General features: G+C 40.2%; 5 protein-coding genes across 5 annotated transcripts; 3 read left to right on the plus strand and 2 right to left on the minus strand.

Moving 5' to 3' along the window:
- The first annotated feature begins 10,691 nt into the window (after positions 1-10,691).
- Positions 10,692-18,315, plus strand: LOC115763970. Its single transcript, XM_030706769.1, has 3 exons — positions 10,692-11,472; positions 16,354-17,117; positions 17,173-18,315. The coding sequence occupies exons 1-3, from the start codon at positions 10,776-10,778 to the stop codon at positions 17,761-17,763; spliced, it is 2,052 nt and encodes a 683-aa protein (XP_030562629.1). The 5' UTR covers positions 10,692-10,775; the 3' UTR covers positions 17,764-18,315.
- A 502-nt stretch (positions 18,316-18,817) lies between these two features.
- LOC115764134 (mitochondrial pyruvate carrier 1) lies at positions 18,818-19,944 on the minus strand. The gene is made up of 3 exons (XM_030707007.1): positions 19,772-19,944; positions 19,496-19,696; positions 18,818-19,255 (listed from the first exon to the last, which is right to left on the minus strand). The coding sequence occupies exons 2-3, from the start codon at positions 19,656-19,658 to the stop codon at positions 19,098-19,100; spliced, it is 321 nt and encodes a 106-aa protein (XP_030562867.1). The 5' UTR covers positions 19,659-19,696; positions 19,772-19,944; the 3' UTR covers positions 18,818-19,097.
- Positions 19,945-20,609: 665 nt separating this feature from the next.
- LOC115764071 lies at positions 20,610-21,024 on the plus strand. Its single transcript, XM_030706918.1, has one exon. The coding sequence runs from the start codon at positions 20,628-20,630 to the stop codon at positions 20,919-20,921; it is 294 nt and encodes a 97-aa protein (XP_030562778.1). The 5' UTR covers positions 20,610-20,627; the 3' UTR covers positions 20,922-21,024.
- A 27-nt stretch (positions 21,025-21,051) lies between these two features.
- Positions 21,052-23,363, minus strand: LOC115764068 (S-phase kinase-associated protein 2). The gene is made up of 5 exons (XM_030706916.1): positions 23,197-23,363; positions 22,010-22,955; positions 21,547-21,949; positions 21,325-21,484; positions 21,052-21,252 (listed from the first exon to the last, which is right to left on the minus strand). The coding sequence occupies exons 1-5, from the start codon at positions 23,253-23,255 to the stop codon at positions 21,066-21,068; spliced, it is 1,755 nt and encodes a 584-aa protein (XP_030562776.1). The 5' UTR covers positions 23,256-23,363; the 3' UTR covers positions 21,052-21,065.
- A 71-nt stretch (positions 23,364-23,434) lies between these two features.
- Positions 23,435-25,050, plus strand: LOC115764070. The gene is made up of 3 exons (XM_030706917.1): positions 23,435-23,657; positions 23,884-24,110; positions 24,170-25,050. The coding sequence occupies exons 1-3, from the start codon at positions 23,572-23,574 to the stop codon at positions 24,628-24,630; spliced, it is 774 nt and encodes a 257-aa protein (XP_030562777.1). The 5' UTR covers positions 23,435-23,571; the 3' UTR covers positions 24,631-25,050.
- Positions 25,051-27,441: the final 2,391 nt, after the last annotated feature.

Raw genomic sequence — 27,441 nt, forward strand, 5'->3', positions numbered from 1 at the left:
AAAATGGTATAAAATTTGAAAATCGGACACTATTTGGCCGAGATATTCAAAAAAATCATCAAAAAAGGTTTGATTTTCGAACCGGACCCGATTTTGATAAGAATCGTGATGTAACCCCTTGCCATTTTGGTCGATTTGGGTCAAAATTTAGATTTTCTATTTTTTGATGCCAGTCGATAGTACTGATGTAACCCCTTGCCATTTTGGTCGATTTGGGTCAAAATTTAGATTTTCTATTTTTTGATGCCAGTCGATAGTACTGATCCTTACGAGTCCAAAATGGTATAAAATTTGAAAATCGGACACTATTTGGCCGAGATATTCAAAAAAATCATCAAAAAAGGTTTGATTTTCGAACCGGACCCGATTTTGATAAGAATCGTGATGTAACCCCTTGCCATTTTGGTCGATTTGGGTCAAAATTTAGATTTTCTATTTTTTGATGCCAGTCGATAGTACTGATGTAACCCCTTGCCATTTTGGTCGATTTGGGTCAAAATTTAGATTTTCTATTTTTTGATGCCAGTCGATAGTACTGATCCTTACGAGTCCAACATGGTATAAAATTTGAAAATCGGACACTATTTGGCCGAGATATTCAAAAAAATCATCAAAAAAGGTTTGATTTTCGAACCGGACCCGATTTTGATAAAAATCGTGATGTAACCCCTTGCCATTTTGGTCGATTTGGGTCAAAATTTAGATTTTCTATTTTTTGATGCCAGTCGATAGTACTGATCCTTACGAGTCCAAAATTGGAGTTATGTCGTTTTCAAACGTCATATCTTCCGCGGATATATGTCGTTTTTAGAGCGCGGAGATATATCGTTTTTAGAGCGGCGGAGTTATGTCGCTTCAAAACGACATAATCTCGCCATGATCAGCGGCGGAGTTATGTCGTTTTCAAACGTCATAATTTCGCCAGAAAGCATACAAATTCAAAGAGGTATAATATTTGAAAATCAGACTTTATTTGCCCGAGATATTCAAAAAAAATCATCAAAAAAGGTTTGATTTTCGAACCGAACCCGATTTTGATAAAAATCGTGATGTAACCCCTTGCCATTTTGGTCGATTTGGGTCAAAATTTAGATTTTCTATTTTTGATGCCAGTCGATAGTACTGATCCTTACGAGTCCAACATGGTATAAAATTTGAAAATCGGACACTATTTGGCCGAGATATTCAAAAAAAAAGCATCAAAAAAGGTTTGATTTTCGAACCGGACCCGATTTTGATAAAAATCGTGATGTAACCCCTTGCCATTTTGGTCGATTTGGGTCAAAATTTAGATTTTTTTTTCGATGCCAGTCGATAGTACTGATCCTTACGAGTCCAAAATTGGAGTTATGTTTTTCGTTTTCAAACGTCATATCTTCCGCGGATATATGTCGTTTTTAGAGCGCGGAGATATATCGTTTTTAGAGCGGCGGAGTTATGTCGCTTCAAAACGACATAATCTCGCCATGATCAGCGGCGGAGTTATGTCGTTTTCAAACGTCATAATTTCGCCAGAAAGCATACAAATTCAAAAAGGTATAATATTTGAAAATCAGACTTTATTTGCCCGAGATATTCAAAAAAAATCATCAAAAAAGGTTTGATTTTCGAACCGAACTCGATTTTGATAAAAATCGTGATGTAACCCCTTGCCATTTTGGTCGATTTGGGTCAAAATTTAGATTTTCTATTTTTTGATGCCAGTCGATAGTACTGATCCTTACGAGTCCAAAATGGTATAAAATTTGAAAATCGGACACTATTTGGCCGAGATATTCAAAAAAATCATCAAAAAAGGTTTGATTTTCGAACCGGACCCGATTTTGATAAAAATCGTAATGTAACCCCTTGCCATTTTGGTCGATTTGGGTCAAAATTTAGATTTTCTATTTTTTGATGCCAGTCGATAGTACTGATCCTTACGAGTCCAAAATGGTATAATATTTGAAAATCGGACACTATTTGGCCGAGATATTCAAATCATCAAAAAAGGTTTGATTTTCGAACCGGACCCGATTTTGATAAAAATCGTGATGTAACCCCTTGCCATTTTGGTCGATTTGGGTCAAAATTTAGATTTTCTATTTTTTGATGCCAGTCGATAGTACTGATCCTTACGAGTCCAAAATGGTATAATATTTGAAAATCGGACACTATTTGGCCGAGATATTCAAATCATCAAAAAAGGTTTGATTTTCGAACCGGACCCGATTTTGATAAAAATCGTAATGTAACCCCTTGCCATTTTGGTCGATTTGGGTCAAAATTTAGATTTTTTTTTCGATGCCAGTCGATAGTACTGATCCTTACGAGTCCAAAATTGGAGTTATGTTTTTCGTTTTCAAACGTCACATCTTCCGCGGATATATGTCGTTTTTAAAGCGCGGAGATATATCGTTTTTAGAGCGGCGGAGTTATGTATATCGTTTTTACAGCGGCGGAGATATGTCGCTGGAAAACGACATAATCTCGCCATGATCAACGGCGGAGTTATGTCGTTTTTAAACGTCATATCTCCGCGCGGGGATATGTATGTTATGTTACATACATTCATCCTGTTTTGTGCACTTCATGTGCAAGTACGTGTATACATATGTACATATCTATAGTAAATACATATGAATACGTAAAAAAATACAAAATTTTGCGACAAACTGACACAGTAGACAATTCTTTGAATTGATATTCTGTGCAGTTTTACTTGGCAAATTTCACACTTCGAAACATTGTCGATTTTCGAGCATATTTTTATATACATACCTATGTGTGTATATATGTATGTATGCTTGTATGCACATGCATTTGTAAATATGTACATATACATATGTATACAGACATATATATGTATGTATGTATGTATGTGTACAGGTACTCAAAGTGAGAAGTAAATTTGTATTTGTGCACAGTTTTCTCACAATTCTAAAGCTTGTTACCAAATTTTGCAGGTTGGCCATTTCTAAAGATCGACCCAAACATATTTTGCGTAAAGAGTGAAATCTAATGAATGTAGAAAAGTAGTTAACATTAAAATGCGATGTTTGTTTTTCTGCGCGTTCTTTAAAAATAATGCGCAATTTCCCCCCGATGTACAGGAGTGTGCGCAATTACATAATTATGTAATGTAAGTTCATGGGCTCACAAGGGAAAGGGAAAGGCTTAATGTGTACGAAAGCTCGCCAAGCAAATTTTTAGCAGCATGTTGCTCCGTCTCTCGACACACTGGCAACATGCCAACCATCAGCTGAGCCTCTCGCCGAACAGCTGCTGTTGTAATTTGTAGCAATTGTTGCATCAGCCAAACCGGCAAAAAACGGAACTCTCTCCCGCCTTCTCTCTCTCTCTCTCTCTCTCTCTCTCTGTCTGCTCTCAACTAACGCGACTCTCACGCACGCTGCATAAAACGGGAGTAAATAGCAGCGGAGTTGTTGTTGCCACATGCAGGCTACAAACATAAAACGAGGCATAGGCGAATGTATACAGAAATATAACAATTCACAAGCCCTGGCAAACTTTTCTTTAAGAGCTGCCTTTTATCTGTTGACTGATAAGCTTTGAGTTAAGTTACGCGAACTTGAATTGGGTTTATGAGTATGTATGCATATATGCATGTACATACTAATATATTACATGTACTTAATCTAGATGTGCCTTATATGTAGATGTGCCTTATACTTACTATATGTTTATACAATGCATAGGCAAAAATTTTAGCTGGAGCACGATGACTGCGTAATTTCGTTCATATGTTAACCAAATAAACGTTGCTGTTCATTTATTTATATATGTAATCTGTGTGTATTCAATTTAATGCAAATTATTCAAATGCTGCTAATTGCAAGCAACACAAAATCCAGTAATAAACTCAACGATAAGGAGATGCAGCAGTCGTTATAGCTTAAATTCCAAATAGCTATCAATGCGCTATATTTATGCTATGTACCACAGCATCTTTAACATATACATGCATACACACTTACATGCATGCATGTAGGTAAGTCTAGCACTCAGTTTCGGGGGCGCGGCCACCAAGCAGACAGCTGAGAGCAAGGACAGTGCTGCCGGATGGTGTGTGTGCGGGAGAGAGCGGGTGAAGAGGGGGCTGGCATGTGCGTTGATTCGACGTCAGCAAATGATTAACAGCTACAAAGAAGCTTACGTCGCGACGTCACAGCGCTCGCCGCAGTCCAGTGACTGGTTGAGTCAATTCGCATCCGTTAGTAACAAAACTTCGGCCGTCGTGAACAGAGCAACTTTTGATATCGTGTCGCACGTCGAATTGTCATTTCAGCGAGCTTTTGCGAAAAAAAAAAACAACAAAAAATCCATTCTCAAAGCTACGTAAATTTGCGGAAATTCGTGAAATTGTTTAATTTGTGTGAGAAGTGTGTTTTACACTAAATCGAGCGAAATAAATTCAATTTTTAATTGATATTACGGTTGCGTTCTTAATGGCATCTATAGCTGATCTACGGTATAAAGATTTTTTATTCATAGAACAATAATTTCGTTCAAGTTTTCGAATTAAACCGAAACGAGTGAAAAGTGTTAACAAGAAAGTGTTAAGCTATTTGCGAGAGACGCAAATTTCTAAAAACTACTCTAACAAAGTATCTGAGATAACAGTTGTATCTAGATACGAGTGGAAAATACATACATATATCAATAAGCTGAGACTATTTACGTAAGCTGATATTTGCAAAGATCTACATCTAGTTAGATCTACGTACAGTGAACACTCAACTTCGCGTACCAGTATTATGTTGGTCGTCTCCTCTCTTACTGCACCAACAACAACAACAACAAGCAGAGCGCGGGTCGTGTACGAGACCAACCTTCACAACAAGCGACGCCTCAACGTCATGCAACATTCGCCTGTCGTTGTCTTCATGTGTATGCAACATTCGCAGCGGCAAGTTCCCATGCTAAACAATTCCATGTGTATGCGTATGCGTGGCTGGCACAATAATTACCATTACGATAGTTGCCTACCGGTTAAGGGCACCAAGTGCAGCACCACGTCCACAAAGACTCTACTAAAGCGCTCCAAGGGCTTGCGAAAGAAGCGCAACATTATCATTCGGGGCAGCATTTGTTGCCGAGGTTTTCGTTTTTGAACCAAACCAGCCAAATCTTAATTCGCAGCATAAAACGGGAGTAAACGGACTAAAAGGAAATTTGTTGCATCGGAACTTGCTTGCCACACGCGGCAGCATCATAATGAGCGGTAAGTTGTGTCGCAGAAACTATTCCTCTTTACACAAAGCTTAAAGAGAGAGAGAGAGAGAGAGAGAGAGAGAGAGAGAGAGATCGCATTTACGCTCAATCATGCACACACACATACACACACGCATACTACACGTGCCTCGATAGTTAAGTTAACGATGTTGAGGCCCTTCACCTATAAAGCGGGTGCACCCTACACTGAGCAGCATATGTGAACTGTTGGGCATTTTGTTGTTAACGGTTAACGAAACGATTAGATAAGAGTCAATCAGCTTTTCAGTTAATGGGCTACAATCTCTATAGCATATGTATCTATTCCCAGTCATAAAACTATAACTTAGATATCTACACACATATGTACATACATACATACATACATACATATGTACATATGCCTACTTGTTTGCAATCCCAAAATTATAAAATATTAAAATTAAGCAAATTATATATTTTAATGTTTAATATTTGTTTTACGTAAGAAAAGCTAGTAGATTCTGTATCAGAAATAATATTACAATAAAATGTTAACCGAATCTAACCTACAAATTGCGCCCAGTTGACCAAGCCCACTTTTGTTTATATGGTCATAAGCATATACAAAATTTTATCAATATTTTCGAATCAATTACGAATTATTTATTATTTATTTATAAAGTAGGAGGCCCTATGTGCATAAGGCCAATTATCTAAAAGTATTACGTGAAAGTTTTTCATTGACGTGGCCCTTGGCACACAAAATTGTCCAATCACCGTTGCTTGCAAATATCCCACACGGTTTTCATCAACAAGTTTGGGCATTGTTGTTTTTTTTTTGCGGGCCAACCGCGTGCCATCTGCTTCTTGGTATATGTACATACATACATACATACATACATACATACATACATACATACATGCATATGTACAAGCATACTCACACATGTATTTCGGATACAGATCTCGTGCCATTTAGTGCCAGGCTCGGTGCCAAAAAAAAAACCCCAAATACTTAATTAATATACTTCATACAGGTACATACAGTCACGGACAAAAGTATTGGCGATTCAATATTTTCACATTTTATTGTTTGATTCTATCAAAATCAATTATTTTCTGCAATTATAAACTATTTTTGCATGCAATCCTATAATTAAGCTGTACAAGTACACGTTATTTTTAGGGACAAAAGTATTGGCAATGAATATGACCACATCTAATCCCCAAGGCCATGTTATTTTGACAACACTTCAGCTGCCAATACTTTTGTGCGTGACTGTGTGTACATACACACATACATATGTATGTATATACAACGAAGGCCCACACACAAAAATGGTATTCAAGAAATTTCCCCGAATTCTGCGCACCTCTTTTGGCTAGCAAATAATTAAGTTGTATTTGTTTTGCAAAGCTTCTAATACCCTTCGTCTCACTAACCTATCCCTATAAGTTAATAAGACAAATGTCACATGCAGCTAGAGCTTTTCGGTTTGCCGATTTCTGCGTTGGCAGCATGACTCATGAGTTTTTTTTAATTATCACTGTGTACGGTGTAAGCACACACACTGACATATGCTTTTACACATGCATACATGTATGTACATACACTTGAAAAGCTCTCCAGTTCTGAGAATTGGCTCGGCGAGCTTTTATCTTTACACCAACACGCGCGCACACACAGCGAAACAGCTGCTGACTAATGCCAACACATGAAAGCTGTGTTGACAGCTTTTTGAAACGAGGCAGACTGCAAAGTAAAATTTAAAATCTTAACGTATTTTTAAGCAGGGAAATACTCTAATGCTCTACATAAGTCCATGTACAATACAAATACGTGTACATATACATAAATAAATACATACATACATACATATGTATATGCACATTTCTATTCCTTGTTTAAATTTTAAAAATTTATAAGCGTCTTCCATAAGTATTTATATATGTACATAGCTGTCTTATGTATGATGTATGTATGTACATTTATGCGTGAACATGTAGCTAAATATGTCCTTTATATATATGAATGTATGTATGTATGTACATATTTGAAATACTTGCCGGCCGGCCGGCGAACCTCAGACACACTTGTTTATTGTGACCAGGGTTGAGAAGGTGCCAGACAATTGTTGCACAAACGCATTGTACAGCACTTGAAGCCAAAGTAAAATTGTGACGTCACACATTCAAAACTTATAGCTACGAAAATGGTCACTTTTTAACAAGTTTGTAGGTAGCATTGCAATTGTCACATTATTGTATTAATATAATATTTACATTTCGTAACACTTTAAATGAATTCTTTGTTTCTATACATCATATTTGAAATCGTGGTGACGTAACAAGTTCCAACATGGTTTCTTCGCTGCAGAACCTTGCTGTGGCTTTTGTGAGCAAAAGCGCGCTCCACACGCAGCTTTCGCTTTTGCGAGCGCACAAGCGTATCTGTGTAAAGCTCTAACGCACACATGCCCAGCCAGTTATCTGGCTATGGCAAACTGGTTTGTCGCTGTGCTTTTTGAATTTCACAACGAAACTAAATTCGTCAGATTACAATTGCCACAGTTTGGTGCATTTTTCTGACTCGACTGGCGGTTCTCGTAGCGATCCGTCGATTTAATATCAAGTGAATACTACAAGCAAGCAGTTGAGTCACACTCAGCTCGGTTTGCTATTGAATGTGAAAAGTGTTAAATATACAAAGGCCATACACAGCTAAATCCTATCAAAGGATAGAAAGTGTTGAAGAAAAATCGTTGAAGATTTATATTATTACAATTTTGTTGTTGTTCTGCGTGGAGCAACAACTGCGTATTTGTCGGTGAACATTTTTTTAAGCAACGGCAACGCGCGTTGAGACATTCAAGTGGTGGTTCAAAAAACCACCCAATCAATTGCGTCGCTGAAAAAAAAAGCAAGTGAATTTTTCGGTCAGGTCTTTAACACCCGGCCACCAGCGCTTGAAGACACAAGTTACAAATTTATGTAAGTTATTATGGAAATAAGCATATACATATTTGGTGTTTCAGTATGATTCAGTTTGATATACTATATGGCCAAAGCTCTTCGTGGTGTTTAACATAGCGACCGGCCGCCATATTGAATTAAGTAAAGTGCCAGCAACAATTACAGTTCGAACATATGTATGACATGCGTACATATATACATACATACATACATATATACATACATATATACATACATACATACATACATATATACATACATACATATATCCATACATATATACATTTATATATATACATATACATTCCTACACACACACATCCATACGTGCCCTATGTAAATACACGTACATATACACATATACACTGTTTATGCGTAACAAAGATTTTCTATCGCGCAGACGTCAGCAGCTGACGACACACACAGATGCGCATTCCCACACACACACACACGCGCGCAAACTAGTGGTAGGGGATTTTTTTGAGGCAGGCTTTTTGCGTGCCTATAATGACATGTGTATTTGATTGTCTTTGTTTCTTTCTGAATTGCAAGGGGTTGGGGGAGTGGGATAATTTTCTATAGCGCGCGCTATATGTGTGTATGTATGTATGTGTTAGTGCTTGGTGTTTTTCCAGCAATTAATAATTGCTTTTTGCTGTTGCTCTGGCGAACGATTTGATATGTCAACAAGATTGCGATATGCCCTATTATCTGCAGGCACACGTAAAGCCTAACGTATGTGAGAGTGTGTGTGTGTGTACAATTATCTAAATGGCACCAGGGTGGCGCACGCTGGAGATACATACACACACACACACATACATACATACATACACATACATACATAGATAGTTGCCTTTAACATTGGCAGGCCCGCGATCGGGAGTAGCCAACAACTGATTAGGCGTCAAGCCTTGGCAACTGCCACTCGGCGGCCATTTTGTTTATCGCCCATACATTGTGAAATTCAATTTGTAGCTTTCGGCCATCTTCTGCCCCGCAAAGGGGGGAGGGGTGGGCACGAAAGCTTATCGCCGGGTATCACGCTTTTGCAGGGTGTATCCAATAAGGAAGCACTACACAAAGGGCGCCTAATTTACGTTCTATAGATAATTCTTGTTAAAGTGCGCAGCTTTTTTCAGGTGTAATTATATTTATATGCGTACACACATACTTATACATATTAGTATACATCTAAGTACTTATGGAATCCATAAATAATGTAAACTATTCTCTTTTTGTTTTCAGTCTAAAAGGAAGTTGTGTCGACGACTCTTTTAGAGCTTGTTTAGAGTTTCCCTAACAATTTCATTGTTTCTCTCTAACGGTCAATTAAAAGTGAGTATCTAAATCCTTTAACCTTCTAGATGTAAGAATCATGCCTGCTTGTTTTAAATAACGATCATTGCCTAGTTTTTAAGCATGTTTTATGAAAAAATAGTATATGTAAAAAAATATATATATGTATATTGAAAAGAGGAGTAATTCCCACAAAAAAAAGAGGAGTAATTCCCACAAAAAAAAGAGGAGTAATTCCCACAAAAAAGAGGAGTAAATCCAAAAAAGGAGTAATTCCATTAAAAAAAGGAGTAATTCCAAAAAAAAAAAAATATATATACATATATAAAAAAGGAGTAATTCCAAAAAAAAAAATAAAAATATATGTACATAAAAAAAGGAACAAAAAATGTATGTATATATTTAAAAGGGAAAACAAGGAGAAAAAAAGGCAAAAGAAAAAAGGAAAACATATGGAAAACATTACTAACAAACATGAATGTCGCCTAAAAAAAAAAAACACAACAATAATAAAAAAGAAACAAAAAAAAAAAAAAAAATACCCAACACTCACACAACAACTCATACATTTGCTGTACGAATCCTGCTAAAAAAAAAAAAAAACAATCGCTCTGATCTAAAACTCAATGGTCGGAGATATCAAGGCAAGTTCTTATTTGCCATTATGTTGATGTCTCTGGTCAATTGACAATATGCCCATGATCTCGCATACAAACATGCCCCGCCCCCCGTACACAACATTTTGCACATGCCACAACATAATGTTGCGCGTGGCCCATGAAAAGGGTACGCGCTTCACAACGTCGTCGATCTGTGTAATAACGAAATCTTTTTTTCTCTTGTCTACTTTCTTTCACATAAAAACAAAAAATACCAAAACCAATACCAAAACCAAAAACAAAACTCTAAAATGCGCTTGCTCCACTCAACGAAATATCCTGAAAAAAATATAAAAATAAAACTATAAAAAATTGTACAAAACTCAAAAACTTGTACTAATTTTGAAATCCTGTCGAACCGAAACCAAACAATATTGAACCGTTCACCGAAAAACACAATTGAAATTTTGCAAATAATTGCGAATATATCAGCCACGTTCAAAATGGCATTCAGCGTCGAATTCCAAGCCAGCCAAAATAGGCCCCACAGCGAATCCAACAACAACAACAACAGCAGCAGCAGCAACAGCAGCAACAACCACAACAGCATCGATCAGACCAACAACAACAACTCCGATTATATTAACGGCAACTGCACAAGCGGCGGCAAGCAGACGGAATACCGAAAATCCCAGAGATATAATATTGATGATCCAGGAGCCGGCACGAGTACAGGCAACAACATACGAGGCGGCGAGGGGACAGCAGAAAAGCAACGTAATAGCCGCTGGCGAGAGAATCTACTCAGCCAATTGCAATTGCTCGCCGAAGAGAATCGAGAGAATAGCGCATACGAGGGATTCGCCCATGTTGACTCCGACATCGACATCGACAACAATTCCGATCGTTATAAATACGCAGCCCAATCCAAGAATCATACTGATCAAGGTGCCCACGCACAGCAGGAGCAGCAGGACAGAGCAGAGCGCGCCTCGAACTCGTCTTATCAGAATACCCTTTTTACCAGGCTCGGTACCAACAACGGCTTCAGTGAAACATACTTTGCCTACGGCGAGCTCTTCAGTAAACTATACAACTTCGGCGACAGCATCCCGTATCGCGAGTCAAGCGACAATATACCCATCAGAACGGAGCTCGAACAGCTCAGGCTCTTCAGTAGTGCTAAACCAGGTCGCGAACGACCAGATCCTAGATCCGTTGTCGACAACAACAACAAAAACAACGGTGAAGCAAACGGTCCAGGTTTCGAGCACGCCCCAGACTCTGGCGTCAATGGCTGGCATACAGCTGACAGGTGCAGACATGCTGTCGTCCCGCCAGGATATGAGTGGAGCAATGCCTACTGCTACAGTTGAAGAGATAGATGTTCCGGTGTTCATTGATGGTGAGTACTGTGTGTGTTAATGTGTGCGTAACTTGTACCCAGCACTCTCTCATTACTGTGTTCGAGAGCAAAGCGAGTTGCCAATACTCTCATGCATGGCCAAACAATCAGTTGGAGAATGAGTCGGATAGCAGGCCGTGAACAGGCAACCGGCTCGTCTGCCCGGCTCGGTCGGTCGGTCGGTCGGTCGCCTGTTTCGGCCTATGACATCGAGGTACATTACCACCTAATGATGAAGCAGAAGATCACAGTGCAATGACCCATTGCGACCCCCAAGCAGTTCATAGAGTACAAGTTGTCCTTGCACAGCACCCCAAACGTATGTGGGCCGGACGAGAGTCTGGCTCACAGCAATCCTTGTGGCCGCAAACAACTTTTTGGTAACACATTAATTTTAGGCTCACAATTCTATCAAATATCCAAATACTTGTCCTACAACGACAACTCCATATGAGGGACCTTAGAGGTATATAAACATTGAGTTAGACGAATTTGTATACTCATAGGGGGCATTATAATGTTGTCAAGAAGTAGCTAACGCTTAGACGGACACAGCTGCGAAGTATATACATATATATATTCTTGATCAGGATGGAACTGTATTCTATATTAGTCTCTCAAGTCAAACTCAGAACATCGTACATATTCCGAGACTCCGGATAGGAGTCTTTAGTATTTCTTACATTTTAGCAAATCTTAACAAAGAAGAGACCTCTAAAATCCGGTCGAATAATCCAATTCTTCAGGCTTTTGTGGGTTTAACAAAAATTTGCATATAAATAATAAATATGATTGCCTTTTAAATAAATACAATTTAAAATGATGTCATTGATTTTTGCACAGAATAGTTGAGACTTTGAGCTAGGCGTATGCACATTTAAATGTATCTATGTCTATCTATCTATCTGCACAGCGGAGTTTAGGCATGAAGATTGCGTGATTACATTATCTAAACTAAACATCCTTCAGAGACAGTTTGTCTATGGATCGATATTAGAACTTATTTATATTCCAATATATTCACTTAATTGAATTTTTCGTTGTTCTGGCCTACGACCCTCGCGAATGTGTTGAGTTCGCTTCCACTGAAAACTTGCGGGGATTTTCCTAAACAGCAAATAGATTTTTGCATTAAAGATTTATCAAAATTAAAGCTGCAGGGAGATTAGTTTGTCTTTATCAGATAGAAAAATGGATATATCGACTCATATTGCCGACCTGATCCATTATATATATATATATCTATAATTCACAGTATCGAGATGTTCTGCTAAAATGCATAAAGAATTTCATGACAAGATTTGATGCCACCCCTGACGTGGTATAAAATGATAAGGCCTTTTTTTATTTCAAATGTTACTTTATCCAATATGAAGGCGTGTTTGTTAATTATAAAAATATTATAATATATTTTCTGCACTCTGAAAATATACTTAACAGACCAAAGCAGGCATTGTTCAGATATATACGTACCTATATATACACAAATAAGCGGAAGCATCTAGTCAAAGTCGGCTATTGTATAATATATATATATATTATATATCTATATGTATATATATATATATATATATATATATATATATACAATCAGCTGGGCTGCCTTTGTGTCTTTTAGTCTCTTCAAATTCATTTTTTTTTTGTCATCTGGAAAACCCCTGAATGAGTCATAGCAAGATTTTCTGATAATAATTGACAGTTAATTAAACGTATAAAATATCGGTTTCTTATAATGTGGATTAACTTATGTGCTTTTTATAACAAATGACTCGAACTGATAAAAATTGTTCAATTTGTAACTAGTTGATATTTAATGCCATTTCCTAATCTAACAAACTTTATCGGAGAAGCTAAAGATGCATCAAAAACTAAACTATTTGTGTGAAACGAAACTTATTCAAATTTCTTTTCATATAACTTGCTTGACCAACATAATTAATTGCGAATTCTTATTAGCTTTGGTTAAGAAATGCTAAAAACTTGGCTTGTTTTTTTTTTTTTTACATATTTTTATTAGTTTATTCTCAAGTTGTTATCAGCAGGTTATTTTTGTGCCTTCTGTTCAGAAGTTTTTTGCTTTCTTTTATTTATTTTTTTTTTTACAATAATGAGTCATGCGATTTGCCAGGCTGTCATTTAATTTATTAATATTAACTGCGCATTTTGTGGTCTTAAATGCATTTATGTTAAAGCAAAACCTTTATTCTTGTGGTAAATACCTTTACCATATAATATGGTCATAAATTTGTCAAAATTTAGAAGAGAGTAGTCCAGTACTTGCATGCAGATTGTTTATATATACACTATATATATATATATATATATATATATTAAATATATATTATATTTATATATTATATTATATAATATATTATATATATATTATTAAACAAGTTCAACCCCTTCGATTAATCATCTTGATATTAACACGTATGTATCTATTGAATACAAATACTTGTAAGAACGCATACTTCCGTTAGCTCACGCCACTTTTGAATCTTCAGATACTTTGACCAGCTCACAGAGCGCGAGAAGGCATTTAATTGGCTGCAGCAAGATCCAATCCAAAAGCCCCTCCGTGTTTTCCCTTATCACATTCGCTTAGGTATCAAACAATGTCTCCATAAATGGGCAAATAGCAAATAGATTGACGCGCGCAAAAGTCCAGCCCATTTGATGTTTGTTATATATGTATTGGTACTTGCATATGTATGTATTTATCTGCATTTTTAGTTTCTTTTAATTGTCATTGGCTATCGAAACATCAGACGTTATAATTCGAGTGCAATGGCCAGGGCTTACTCATGACCTAGATTTATTTGACTACTTTTTTTTTGTTGACGTGTGTTAATTGTATGAAAGTGAATACGTACATCGTGCATTTTCATCAATATATAACACACATAGTTAAATACTTTAATATCCAAATTATTAATTTTGAAGACATTGGCATTGAATAGTTAGATTTTCAATCCTTGCTCCCATTGTTGTGAAATTCGATTAGCATGATGTGCAAAAATATGAGAGAGAGAGAGCCTCGTGTGGGCCACTTGTAAGAGTGTGTGTACGCTCTCTCAGTATTTTAGCGATCCAAAACACTAGCGTTGTCTCGCTCTTTGGCGCCAACAGAGCGAGACAGCTGATTTGTGCCGGCCGGCAGTTGTGTTCTCTGAGCATACACACGCACACACAACCATACATTTGTATAGACATAATGCACACAGATATTTTTGCATCGCGCATACGCATAGTTGTACTCCTGAAGGGCAGCTTATGTACATATTTATGATGTATCTTTATGCATAGCACTCAATATGAGCGTACATATTTACATATTAAAATGATGCGGCGTATGCTGCTCTATTTTTATTTTAATACAAATAACGCAAAAGAGTAGATAAACAGGGTAGATAAACATAATTTCGTATAATTATCAAGCAAAGCTAATTGAATACTTTGCATAAGTGCATTTGCTAGTTAAGCATTTGGGCTACATGTTACATTAATTCGCACAGCTTTTGTCGCTCTGGTGAAATTCTAATGCAAGCGTATTGGTGCATTAAATCGCCAAAACTACACACAGTCAGACATAATAGGTTGGTAACACGGCCGTCAGATACATCCAAACACAGTGTAATTGTCCAAGAACAAGTTCCTGTAAGACACACGTTGGCCAGAGCAAGACAACAGCAGTGCGCAATAACACTTGTTGGCGTAGGGCAGGTTGTGCATATGTGTTAGTGAGCTGCTGTTCGTGCGCTCTCGCGATCTCCGACATCGCACAGCCGCATAAAAAGCGAGTGTTTGCAACACGAAGTCAGTTGTCGTTGGCCGTTTGATACGTAAAGAACGCGCTTCACAGCGGCGCGCAGAGCCGTTTCCAAAGCCGTGCAAAAGGTGAATATTTATGCTAAAAATAATATTTTGGACAAATTTCAATTAATTTCTCGAAAATATACAAATTATTATTAGAGATTTACTTCATTTTTGTGACAAAATAATTAGTTCTTTTTTTGTTCTTGTTTCTTGGCATACTTTAGCCAATCTGCAACAAGTGTGTTGTCATTTTATCTTGAACCTTAGATTCTTTTTCCCGCTGCAATGCAATTTGCAATTTGAAATGACAATCAATTTATGCTCCTATTCAAAGAACGTCAACAAATTAAGTTATAATCACATAATTAACACCAAAATCTAATTTAGTTAAAACCACAAGCAACAAAAACAAACCGAATAGCTTTGATTTGATTTCATCCCCTTTGGCCAATATGACAAACACAAACACTGTGCAAAGCAGACATGCACGATCATGTCTGTTTTGAGCAAACATCATGTGCGCAATTCCCGCTCGCGTTCTCTCTGTATTTACGTGCCTCTTTTCTAGCTGTGCCCGAATGCAATACAAAACTTATTGCAAGTTAACAATTTAGGTACATGGCTAGAATGTTTCAATTTTTATGCAAAATTGAATTTCTTGAATTTACTAAACTAAAATTTGGCAATTTACTTTTTATTTAAATGTTTTTAATGCGGCTTCAAGCAGCAATTTGTTATTGTATTTTTATGTTCGTTTTCGCTTGTTGAATTTCACAACAATGTTGAGCCGAGCGAGACAGCGAATGAGTCAGCTTGCAGCGTGTAGCTAGTCGTCTCTGTCTGTTTTTTGGGCAGCCGCTTGAAAGTATGCAGCATATTTTGAATTGAACTTCTAGTTGGCATATTGGAATCTTATTAGACGATTGCATACTTAAATGAATGTGCCGAAATACTTATAAAAGATGGTCATTGCAAAGGCAACTGGTGAAAATAATTATGAAAAGCTACGCGAATGCACGTGTGAATTGTATTGGCTGGTATTAATAATGTTTTGTATTTTCTCAGAATATCTGGAAAATATAGAAGCAACGTCGTCGACGAGCAGCAGCAGCAACAAAAGCGAGGAGATTGGAAAAGACATTTGTACTGAGACGGATATATTTGATTTTGACTTTGATATAAACCTGATTGCCGGGGATCACATTGAGCGCAAGGAAATGGATCAGTGCAATCTGGACATGGATATCAATTACAGCGACAACATTAACAGCGACATCAACGGAATGGATGAACTTCAGTTTCAACTATTGGAAGAGGGCGAGGAGGAGGCACTTGACATGGGCTCCATGTGCAATGGCATCGATATCACAAGCAATCTGGGCGAAGAGCCCGACCTGGGCAACATACTGACCAGCGCCGAGAATCCCATGCTTAGCAATTTCTCGCAAGGCTCCATGCTCTACTCATCCAGCCAAACCAAATGCATCTACGAGCTGCCCATGTTGGCGGATGAGAACAGCATGGAAAACTATTTTAACGTCAGTCAGCAGTCGCTCAGCTTCGGCCTCGGCATCGGCATCAGCCAGCTGGATGGTGTCAACGAGGATGCCTGCAGTGCTGTGCTCGTCCAGGATGCCCATGCCCCACCAGCCAGCATGTGTCTGGGCGTCAAGCGCACAGCCTCTGCGGCGGGTCTCGCGAACACAGCCGAGTCGATGCCAATCAAGCGCAGCAACCTCTTGCTTAACATCAACAAGTCACAGATCATCAGCCAGCCCGATGTCATCAACACGCCCGACATCATCGAGCAGGTGCTCAACTTTGACGATGTAAGCGACAGCCTTCTATACAAATGTAACAGCTAACTAATTTTCTCACTTGCAGGCCAATTCAGTCAGTAATAATGTGACCAACCAGAATCTGATTTATGAGGAGCTGCGCAGCACAGAGGATAACACCACATTCACCATACTTCCCGACTTCTCAGCGCCAAATACGCCCAATAGCAATTATTCGGTCAGCAGCACAACGCGTTCGCATCAGGCCACCTGCCAGACGGGCTTTGCTGGCTTCATAACCGCGCCCGTGTCACCCGCCTTCTCCACAGCGAGCACATCGCAGTTCAGTGTCACAACATCGATCACTGGCAACTGCAGCTCGAAGCGCAAGCGCGGACGTCCCGCCAAGGAGCACGCGGAGGGACCCGATCCGGAGCTGATGGCCCAAATGACAGAGGACGACGCGAAGGCGTACCGAGATCGCATCAAGAACAACGAGGCCAGCCGCGTCTCGCGCCGGAAGACCAAGAAGCGTGAGCTCGAGGAGATGAAGGAGGAGCAGGACCTGCAGGCCGAACACGATCAACTAACATACACGCTGCAGCTGGTCATGCGGGAAGCCAGGCGTTACCAGGAATACCTCAAGCGAAACTATCATAGGAATAGCACGTATGTCAAGCCCGAGCCGGACCACTGAGATTCTCATAGCCATGCCATAGTCAGTCAAACTCTCGTACCTCTCGAGTGTTGCATATTGCGACGCAGAGCTCTAGTTGTTAAATTAAGCTTAGTATTCATCCATTCTTAAGCAGAAGGAATTGTTGTCGTTGAAGGAGTCGCTGTAATGTGTGCGGCACACACAGAGCCGCACAAAAAACAAAACACAAAAAACTTAAACCGAACAGATTATCAATTGTTCGAACAAATTGATGGAAAACTTTTTGAATTTTTCTTTTTTTTTTTTTTGTTACCAACTAAGTGATTATGCATACTTACACTTTCAAAGGCGTCACATAGAATGCGCACGGTTTTTAAAATTTTTTGTATTTAGTACGTTTTATTATGTTTGCAAATTGTCAAATTTTTTAACCACATGTTTTTAACACCTATGTTATATATATATATATATATAATAATTGTAATCAAAAACAAAACCTATCTTCAAGCTCGTAATTGACGTCAAAACGAAAACGACAAAAAAAGAAAAAAAATGAAGTAGCGATTAATTACAATTACAAATATATACTCGTTTTAACAAGAAAACAAAAATTGTTACAAAAAAAAAAAACTACAAAAAATATATAGAACAAAAAAAAATTGATATATTGTTAAGAATGCATAAATATATTCCACACACATGTTTAATATATATATACATATATTATATACTTATAAACGTTTCAAATAAAATGCATGCCCTCAAGGTCATTGCAAAATCTAATTAATCTGCGTGTTTTACTCTCAAAGCTTTCTAAAAATGAGATACAGTAGACACTGGCTAACACGATCTGGTTCGAATTTTCATTTCTCGCTGAACTGAAAAATATGTGCATAAAATAAATTGTTTTATTAAATAGTTTAAACAGAACACATAAACAATTCATTAAATTTTTAATTTGTTTTTTTTTTTTAATTGTTTATTTAGTCAATTTTTAAAGTCGTTCTTCATTTGTTTATTGCACTTGGGATTTATAACAAGAAGTAAAATGATAAAAACTTTTGACTCAAATATTAGACTATTTTAAATTTTGTTTTTTTTTTTTTAACCAAAACCACGGGAACTATTGTCCATTCCTGACGCTCTGCAGCCACTTGGTGTCCAACGCGCGATGAACAGAGAACAGAGATTGGAGCCAGGGCGAGCTCCAATTTCAGATGAGATTCCGGCAGCTCGAGGAGGCCGTGAGCAGGGCGCACTGCAATCATATTGGGCTGTTGCGTGTCGGCTGATTGGATTGCAGTGGGTCTCATTGTTGTTGTTCAGGTATTGGCAATGTTATCGCGCGCTGGCCGAGCCGTGTTGTTGTCATATTATGCGGCTGCTTCCTGGGAGTTGATGTACCTCAGATAGCGTATGCCTTGAAAGGATTGAGCCGTAGCGTTTGTCGCGTGACAGGCGAAAAGCAGCCAATTTCTGGGCTGCACTTTGTAGGCGAAGCGCATGAAGATGCACGAGTAGAGCGTCAGAGCTGCCAATTAGAATAAGGTAAGCCCAATTAGATGCGCATACGATTCAACCAATCAGCCAACATTTCGGCTGGGCACACGCCATGCGCCTGTATCAGGCTTATCGCGCGTGCCTGCGTTCTGATTAGCACAGAATTAAGTATCATAAACAAATGTGTCTGGGCAAGAGCTCTGATTACCGCAGACTATGGAAATTTTTAGCAGCTGCTGTTGATAAACGGGTTTGCAGCCAATTGCCTTACCTAATGTCATTCGGCCGGAGATGAACTTTGGATGCTTGGAGGTGTCCGCGATGGCAGCTATTGGAATACCCCAATTGGCGACTGGCCCCCAGAAGTGGGTGCTCATAAAGTAATTGCGCCACTCGGCAGCGCTCGAGCTGGACATTGAGCGTCTCATTGACATTGTGCTTGTTTAACTGTAGATAGTTCCACTTGGAGTTACTGGAAACAAAAATGAGTCTGATTAGCGTCCCCGTCGAATCCATATGCGTGTAGCTATTGATTTCAAGGTCTTACAGGTTGTTGTTGTTGTTTTTTCTTGTTACGTCTATGGCGCAGTTGTTGGTACTATTAGCTAATTTTGTTGCAAATCCTTTGGAAAATGTTATGGTGTTTATACTATAACAAACAAAATTTTGTATTGAGTTGTGATCAAAAGTTATGTAAATGTAATATGTTTTTGACAGTAGGACACAAAGCTTACACGAAACCAACAAATATTCAGTACTAAAATAAACTAATGCCAAATAGTGCCAAGCAGGTATTTCTGGCATATTTAGGTCGTTTTTTCTTAAATATTCATTGCATGCATCTGTTTCCAACGATGTGGCAACTCCATGATGGCAGTCACTGTTACGTCTAAAAATCACTGGCGCCAAAAATCGTACGTTTAAATCAGCGATATTCCAACTTAAATGCCATACATTATGCCTTTCTTTTACTTTTGCGTTAATAAAATAACAGTAATGATACTTTTCTATTATTCTATTATTTTATTTTAATAAAATACCATTTTAATCAATAATTATATATACAATATACATGTTACTTATAAAAGGCAAAAGCCTTAAATATATGAATGTGCATATTACTCGAGCAATAAAATATATAAAATTATTCTTTAGGCTTTTCTATTTTCGGCAGCGAGGATAAGCCGAGGAAACAGCAAGCTGTTAAGTTTTGCAGCTGTAATCATTTATTTTGTATAAACTACGTCTTACAAGTTCCGCCACGTTGTTGCCAATTGTTTGCATACCAGCCAATATTTAAAAGCTTTTTCACGTAAAGATTGCACTTGAGTTGGCTTATCACACCGCCAAGGTGACTATAAAAGGTGACACTTGTCCAAGAGTACGGCATCAGTTGAGGCACAATGAAACTTCAGCTTACAATCTGTTTGGTTCTAGTGGCTGCATGCGGTTTGGCCAACGCCTACAACGGCGATGGTCAGCCGGGTTGCAAGACGCAGGAGGAGCTGGACGTTGGAATCTACCGTGATAACTGGGATGCTACGTCCTACTGGAAGTGCGAGACACTCAATGAGCCCGCCAGCAAGGTGCGTTGTCCGGATGAGACGGGTTTTGTCGATAGCCTGAAGGACTGCGTTAGCTGGGATGACTGGACGTGGGAGAAGCCAGTCGCTCCACCCAGCGAGGTTGACGAGTAAACGAAAAACTTGATATTGAAAAGCTAAACGTGACATTTAATTATTGTCATTATATTAAATACGAAAACTGCGCTAGGCGGCTTATAAACGCAACGAAAAAGAATTAAAGAAATTTTATAGTCTGATGAGTGTCTGATGGGAGCTTTAGTCGCGGGTGCGCAGCCCCCAGATGGAGGTACGGCGCGTGCCCACAGTTGGGCGTCCTACCGAACTATGTATAAACTTGTTAATGCCTATTTTGGGCATTTGCTTCTCCAGCACCTCCATGGCGGCATCCGACAGCATGCCGAAAATGTCCAGATAGGTGAGTGAAGTCATCTTCTTGAGTTCTCTGCATCGGTGAGAGAGATACAAAACAGAGAGTTAGAAGGGATACTGCGAGATTATCTGTTGGATATCTTACATAAAACTAGCAGCGGGTATGAGATAGCAACGCGACACGGACAAATACTCAAGACTGTTGAATTTCATGATTGCCGCAAGTGCTGCCGGCGTCAGACTGTTGCAGTCGGAAAGATCAAGTTCCAGCAGCTGCGGGCAGCGTTTTTGCAGTGTTACAACATCTGAAAGAAGAGGAAGATGCATGTCAAATGGTTTCCCGCATGGCCCTTGAGCAGTTACTAACGTGTATCGAACAGCACACGCCTGCAGCCGGCCACATTCAACCGGATTACATTGGATGGGATGTGAGTAACCAGCGCGGTGACGGCATCAGCGCTTAAATCAGTCCACGAGATGTTTAGGCTGTTCAGTTTCGATAGCGATTCCATCATTTGACGCACGCTCTGAGCAGTTATCCCACTGGCCATGGACAGATTGAGGGTCTCCAGCGAACTGTTCAGCGAAATCTCAAAGCAAATCTCATCATTTAGCTCGGCATGCTCCAGACTGAGCTTCCTTAGCTGACGACATTGGGCTAGTAATGTGCGCAAGGAGCTCAGTGAAATCGAAGCAAGACTCAAGTCCAAATATTGCAGACGCGATTGAAAATCTGTCGATGATTCGCACGTAAAGGCTGGATCTTGTATCTGTGGGGGATGAAAACGATTAGATTACATTGGAAATGTGTACAAATCGTTTGCTCTTACATCAGCCTGGGCCAGGCGTAGCACAGGAACACCGCGTCTTACCACCTGCTCCAAGGCGTGGGGACGCAGTGTACGCAAGCCCAGATCCAGACGTGTCCACAGCGTCTCATCGCGCGCACAGCAATTGAAGCGTCGGCAAACAGTTGCGATGCGCAGCAAAGTCTTCTTTGGCAGCCATTTGAAGATGTCCAGCAAAATCTCGTCGGACAATCTATCAAAGTAGTTGATGCCGCTGCTGATGTGCGCGCTCATCGAGGGCGTGCGATAGACAAAGAAGTTGTCAGTAGGCCCCAGTCGGGTTGTCAGTGTCGTCGTCGGCGGCGGCGGCGTCGGCGTCGGCTTCTTCTGCCGCAACAACGCCTGCTTGCTGGTCGAGGGCAGCAAACTGAGAGGCGTCTGTTGTAGCTGCTGCAGCGGCGGCGGCGGCAGCAACGACTCAATTTGATTATTGCATGTGACTGTGGCCAGAGGATTTCTGGTGCGCTTGCTCGGCGAATTGGAATTGCTGCCGCACTCGCTGCTGACCAGCGCAGTGCGCTTGGCCTGGGCCAGAGCGTGCAGCTTCTCGGCTGACTGCAGCAGCAAACGCTCCTGGCTTTCCTCGCAGAACACCTCAATAATGGTGTTGTTATTGATGCTGCTGTTGTCCAGCGTCGAAGCCGTCGAGTTGAGACTCATGCGCGTCTGTTGATGTGCCATGCGTGGCACATTCGTGCAGGGTGTCGTCTCATTGGAGTTCTCGTCGCTGGTGGTGCTCACAGCCAGCGTAATTGCCGAGAGGGCCGACGAGCTGCTCTCCTCCGAGTCCAACATACCGATGCCCATCTCTTCGAGTGCCTCAAAGGTGAGCACGGAGGGCGAGGAGGTGTGCTCGTAAAGCGACGATGTTTTTGTTGCGGACACAGCAGCTGCACCGACCGCACTATTCTTACTCGTCGAGCGTTTTCTGTAACAGGTTGGGCATTTATTAAAAAGTGCTGGGCGTACAAGTACGGGTCAGTTGCTTGGTCAGCACGGGTCAAGCACCTTTCAATTATGTGCTGGCCCCGTTTCGCTGTTGCTTTTTTAATTTTGCAATACATGTGACGTCACTGGAATAGTTCGCGCCATTTGCTGACTCCAGCACTCGGCGGGCGTACACGATTTGCGGGCTTGCAAATGTTGTTTTCATTGATGCACATATTTACCTGGCTACTGGACACAGATTTTCAATATTTTCGGCTACTTTGTGCTTGCGGCTACTCATATTTATTGAAGAATTTCTCTTTTTCTCACGCACAAATTACGCGCTATTTTTGTATGCGGCGTTGCCATATGCCACTGCTGTTTCATTTGTAGCAGTGTTGCCAGACATTTTATGAAATTTGCTGTTTTCCAGCACCATTACACATTAGTCAACACTGACAAGTCACAGGGAAAACACAACAACAATTGATCAAAAAGGCTGGGAAAATCATAATTTTAAATTAAAAGCAAAAAATCAAAGAAACAAAGAATTGTTCGGCGAAAGTGTTCGCAAAATACGCATAAATTGCTCAAAATATGATATAAGTGCGCTGCAAATGATACATAGATACATTGAGGAAGACGGCTGTGAAAACAACGACGACAGCGTCTGCGTCCCTTTCCACAGAGCCACTTTCGCAAGGTGAGTGAATTGGCTGGGCCCTGCTTTTGTTGTTGTTTTGCGTTGCACTTTCTTTGTTGTAGCCTGGGCCCATGTCAGCTAGAACTGAAAGGTTGTACTCTACATGGGACAAAAGAGATGCGCAATGTGACGTCACAATCACAATAGTGCAGCAAAACGTTCAATTTTAGTTTGTCCCTAGAGTCTTTTGATTTGGTACATTTGCACCTGTCTCCCCAATACACAGATCCAGCAAGATGAGCTTACGCACGCGTGCCCTTGTGTTCTCAACATTCTTTGGCAGTTGTCTGGCCATAGGATTACTTTTGGCCAGCATGACAACCAATCATTGGGTGCGCGCCTATCCGCGGCGCGGCAATTCGACGGAAGCCAAGGGTGATGTCAACCTTGGCCTGTTCTATGGGCAGCATCACTTGAATCCCGGCTTTGGTGTGCGCACCACTCAGATTGAGGGTGAGCTATGCAATTATATTAATTCGCTGTGCTTTACTTTAATCGTCGCTTTTCCACAGTTTATAACTTCATTCGCACCGAACACGGCGACACCAGCTTCTGGCTATGGCTGCTCACCACACTTGGCACTGGATTCGGGCTGTTGGCATGCGCCATAGCAGCCATAGCCGCCGTGTTTAAGTCAGCGTCAGCAGCCAAAAAAGGCGGCACCATGGTGCTCCTACTGGCGTCCAACGTGTCGGCGGCTTGTGCGCAGGTGATTGCATTTTTGGCCTGGCTAGTGCAGTTCTATCAGTATCTCACACACAATGTGCTCTTGGCGGAGCACCAGCAACAGCATTGGTACAGCAACGGTCTGGCCCATCTGGGCTACAGCTTCTATCTGGTTGTTATTTCGTCAATTGTGGTCTTGTTGAACATAACAATTCTGCTGTATGCCAGACGCCGTGAGAATCGCGATCGTCATCGCTCGGAGCCGCCAAGCAAAGACAAGAATCAGGCGGCCATAATGCTGTACTAGGCAGAAGGCGGCCGGAAGTATAATCCTAATGTAACCTCAAATGGAAATGTTCGATCAAGCGTTGCAGTAACGAGCACCACATAATCTCAGCGGCTCAATTGTTTGTGCCTTACTTAAAGATGCCCTCTGCATGCCACATTATAAATATCGAATATATATATATATATTATTTTCTTATCTTTCTCGTAGTCCGTAAGTCAACATACATATGTACATATGTTTAAGGCCTGCTCAAGTCTGATAAGCATTTGAATTGCACAACAAAACTTGAAACAAAACGCACGATACAACTTTTACACGTACTATTTATACAAGTATTTCATGGCATTTTATACTCGAATGTATTCTTTATACTCGTTTTATATATACCCTTTTTCTGCTGCTTCTGAGCAGCGTAATTGTGTTTTATGTGCATACAAATAAAACAACAGTCATTGTTAAGCTACAACTTATTTAAGAGTTTTGTTTTTTTTTTTTTTTTAATTTTGTTATTGTTGCCCGCACGGGAAGCTCGACTGCACGGTAGCACACGCTACGCCGCGGGGCAACATCCGTGACGGGCAGGAATGGAGACAAGAGAATGTTGTAGAAAACGATTTTTGAAAAAGGAAAGCAGTCCATGTGGCAGTTCATTGATGAATTGCTCAAGACTTGTGACTTTTTACCAAAATGTCACAACAATTTCCTCATTGTAATTATAACGTTCCGGCTAATTGCTGAACGGGACCACACCGCGGGCAACAAAATCCAAGTGTCATCGCATTGCATTTTGCAAACGAATCAATTACCTTTTTTTTTTTCTATCGCTTCTTTTTTTTTTAACTTGTTCGGTTTCTGAGGACCCCTGACTGATGTCTGTTTCCTTGCCAGGACAATGTGTGTGTGTGTGTGTGCGTGTGGCTTTGTCTTGTGCTGCGACAACCACTTCCTATTTCTATGCGATTGCATGCCCATAAGTAACAGGACGGGACTGGGCTGCTTCCTTTGGCCCAATCGAGCCAATTATGTCATCATTAGTTTTGATTAGTTTGGGAAACGGCAGAGCGACCTTTGCAATAGAGACAAAACGGCCGTTTGTTTTGAATTTTGTGACACTTCCGGCACCACCTACTGTTTACCTTTTGGGCATGTTGTCCAGCTGGGCGCTGCATGTTGTTGTTTTGGTCGATTTCTGGTTTCGATTTGAATGCAATTGCATAATAATGATGAACGTGTTTTTAATTGAGGGTGAATCGGCGCAAAGCCAAAGCCAAGTCCAAAGTGTTGGAAACCGACTGCTGCACATCTTTCCCCATTATCTGTCCGGGGACTATCTGAGTGTGGTTTATCTGACCAAACAGATTATGGCTCACCTCTGGCCATGTGCGCGGAATAACCATATAAGTCCATAGGTCTCTCAACACACACACACACATGTGTGTGTTTGTGTGTAACTATCTCTTGCGCAGAGTTGTGCAAGTCCCGGCGTTAGGATTAGGTTCCAAATTGCATACATTTGCAGTGTGAGATAATGGAAAGATACGCTCATTAGGTGCGTTGAGTCGAAGCAGCAAAGGAGATTAGGTTGCAGACAATCGACTTATTAAGAGTGTGTTTATGCAGATAAACGCATCGTTTAGCGTGTGTCGGGACATACCCACTTTTCCGCCTAGGATTAGCCGAGACTTGGGCTTGGAAAATACGATCGCAAATCGCCGATTGTAAGCAGCCTGTTGATAAGTAGCTCGTCTGGCTCTGAAGCGTGTGGCCTGTACAAATATAATTAGCGGGAAAGTCTCATAATCGGAACGAACACAAAATCACATATAGCATTGAAATACCAACATGCCAGCCACACACGTCGCAATGTGCGACATATTTTAGGCAACTGCGTGGCACTTTACTCGTGTTTGCGATACAAATCCATTTCTTTACACGAATTTGTCTTTAGTTTTGGTTTGTTTTTGTTTTTTATGGGTTAGTCTACCTTTCCATCTTGTGAAAGCATTTCCAGCAACCGCAAACATGCGAGCCGAAGAATGCCAACAAGAGGCCCAGACAGGCTGTCTCCGAATCCTGCTGCTGGCCAATAAATTTCCCAATTAAATGGATCCTCTGACACTTTGTACAGGCAACGGGCTACCACTACTGCCACTACCCCCTGCCAGCCCTTGGGTGTATGTATGTATATGTGTGTGTGTGTGCGCATAGGGGATGAGGGTTGTTCCTCGACGGGGTTGAAACCCATCGACGCACTTTGCTTGGCCGAGAACTGGCGCTGTGAAAGGTAGCAATCGGTTATCTACGCTGATATACCCATCGAATCAGGAACTCCATTTTTTTTTTCTTCTATTTTATGCACTGCTCTCTTCTTTTATTTAGTTGACTTTTTTGCACTGCCCATTCAATTGCACTACTATTGTTGCATTGCGAAATTATGGCCCGTATATTTCTCTATTAGGGCACAAAAGACATTTCAATTTCTGTGTGGCCTGGTTGGAAAGTGCAAGATCTCGTCCTGCTGCTGCTTGTTGGCAATTATCTATTTGCAAAATTGTGTGTGGACCACCCGATGACCTTTGTTTGGCCTTTTTGTGGTCATGAATGGCAGTTAGCCCAGTGCCTCCTACGTGGCAATTGTCCCAAGACGTCGTTGGGTTATTGATAGCCAAACTACTTTCTTGTTAGGATGTGACTTTGTCTCTCCGACTGTTCTGCCACAATACGGTCTTGTTTACTTTTATAGTTGGCCAATTATTATTTTTCATTTCGATTATAATTCCTGTGAAATGTGCTGAACATCTTTATGCCATAAATATTGTGCAATGAATG

The sequence above is a fragment of the Drosophila novamexicana genome, unplaced genomic scaffold (genome assembly GCF_003285875.2).
Source record: "Drosophila novamexicana strain 15010-1031.04,08,12 unplaced genomic scaffold, DnovRS2.1 tig00000817-arrow-arrow-pilon, whole genome shotgun sequence".
NCBI classification, from domain to species: domain Eukaryota; kingdom Metazoa; phylum Arthropoda; class Insecta; order Diptera; family Drosophilidae; genus Drosophila; species Drosophila novamexicana.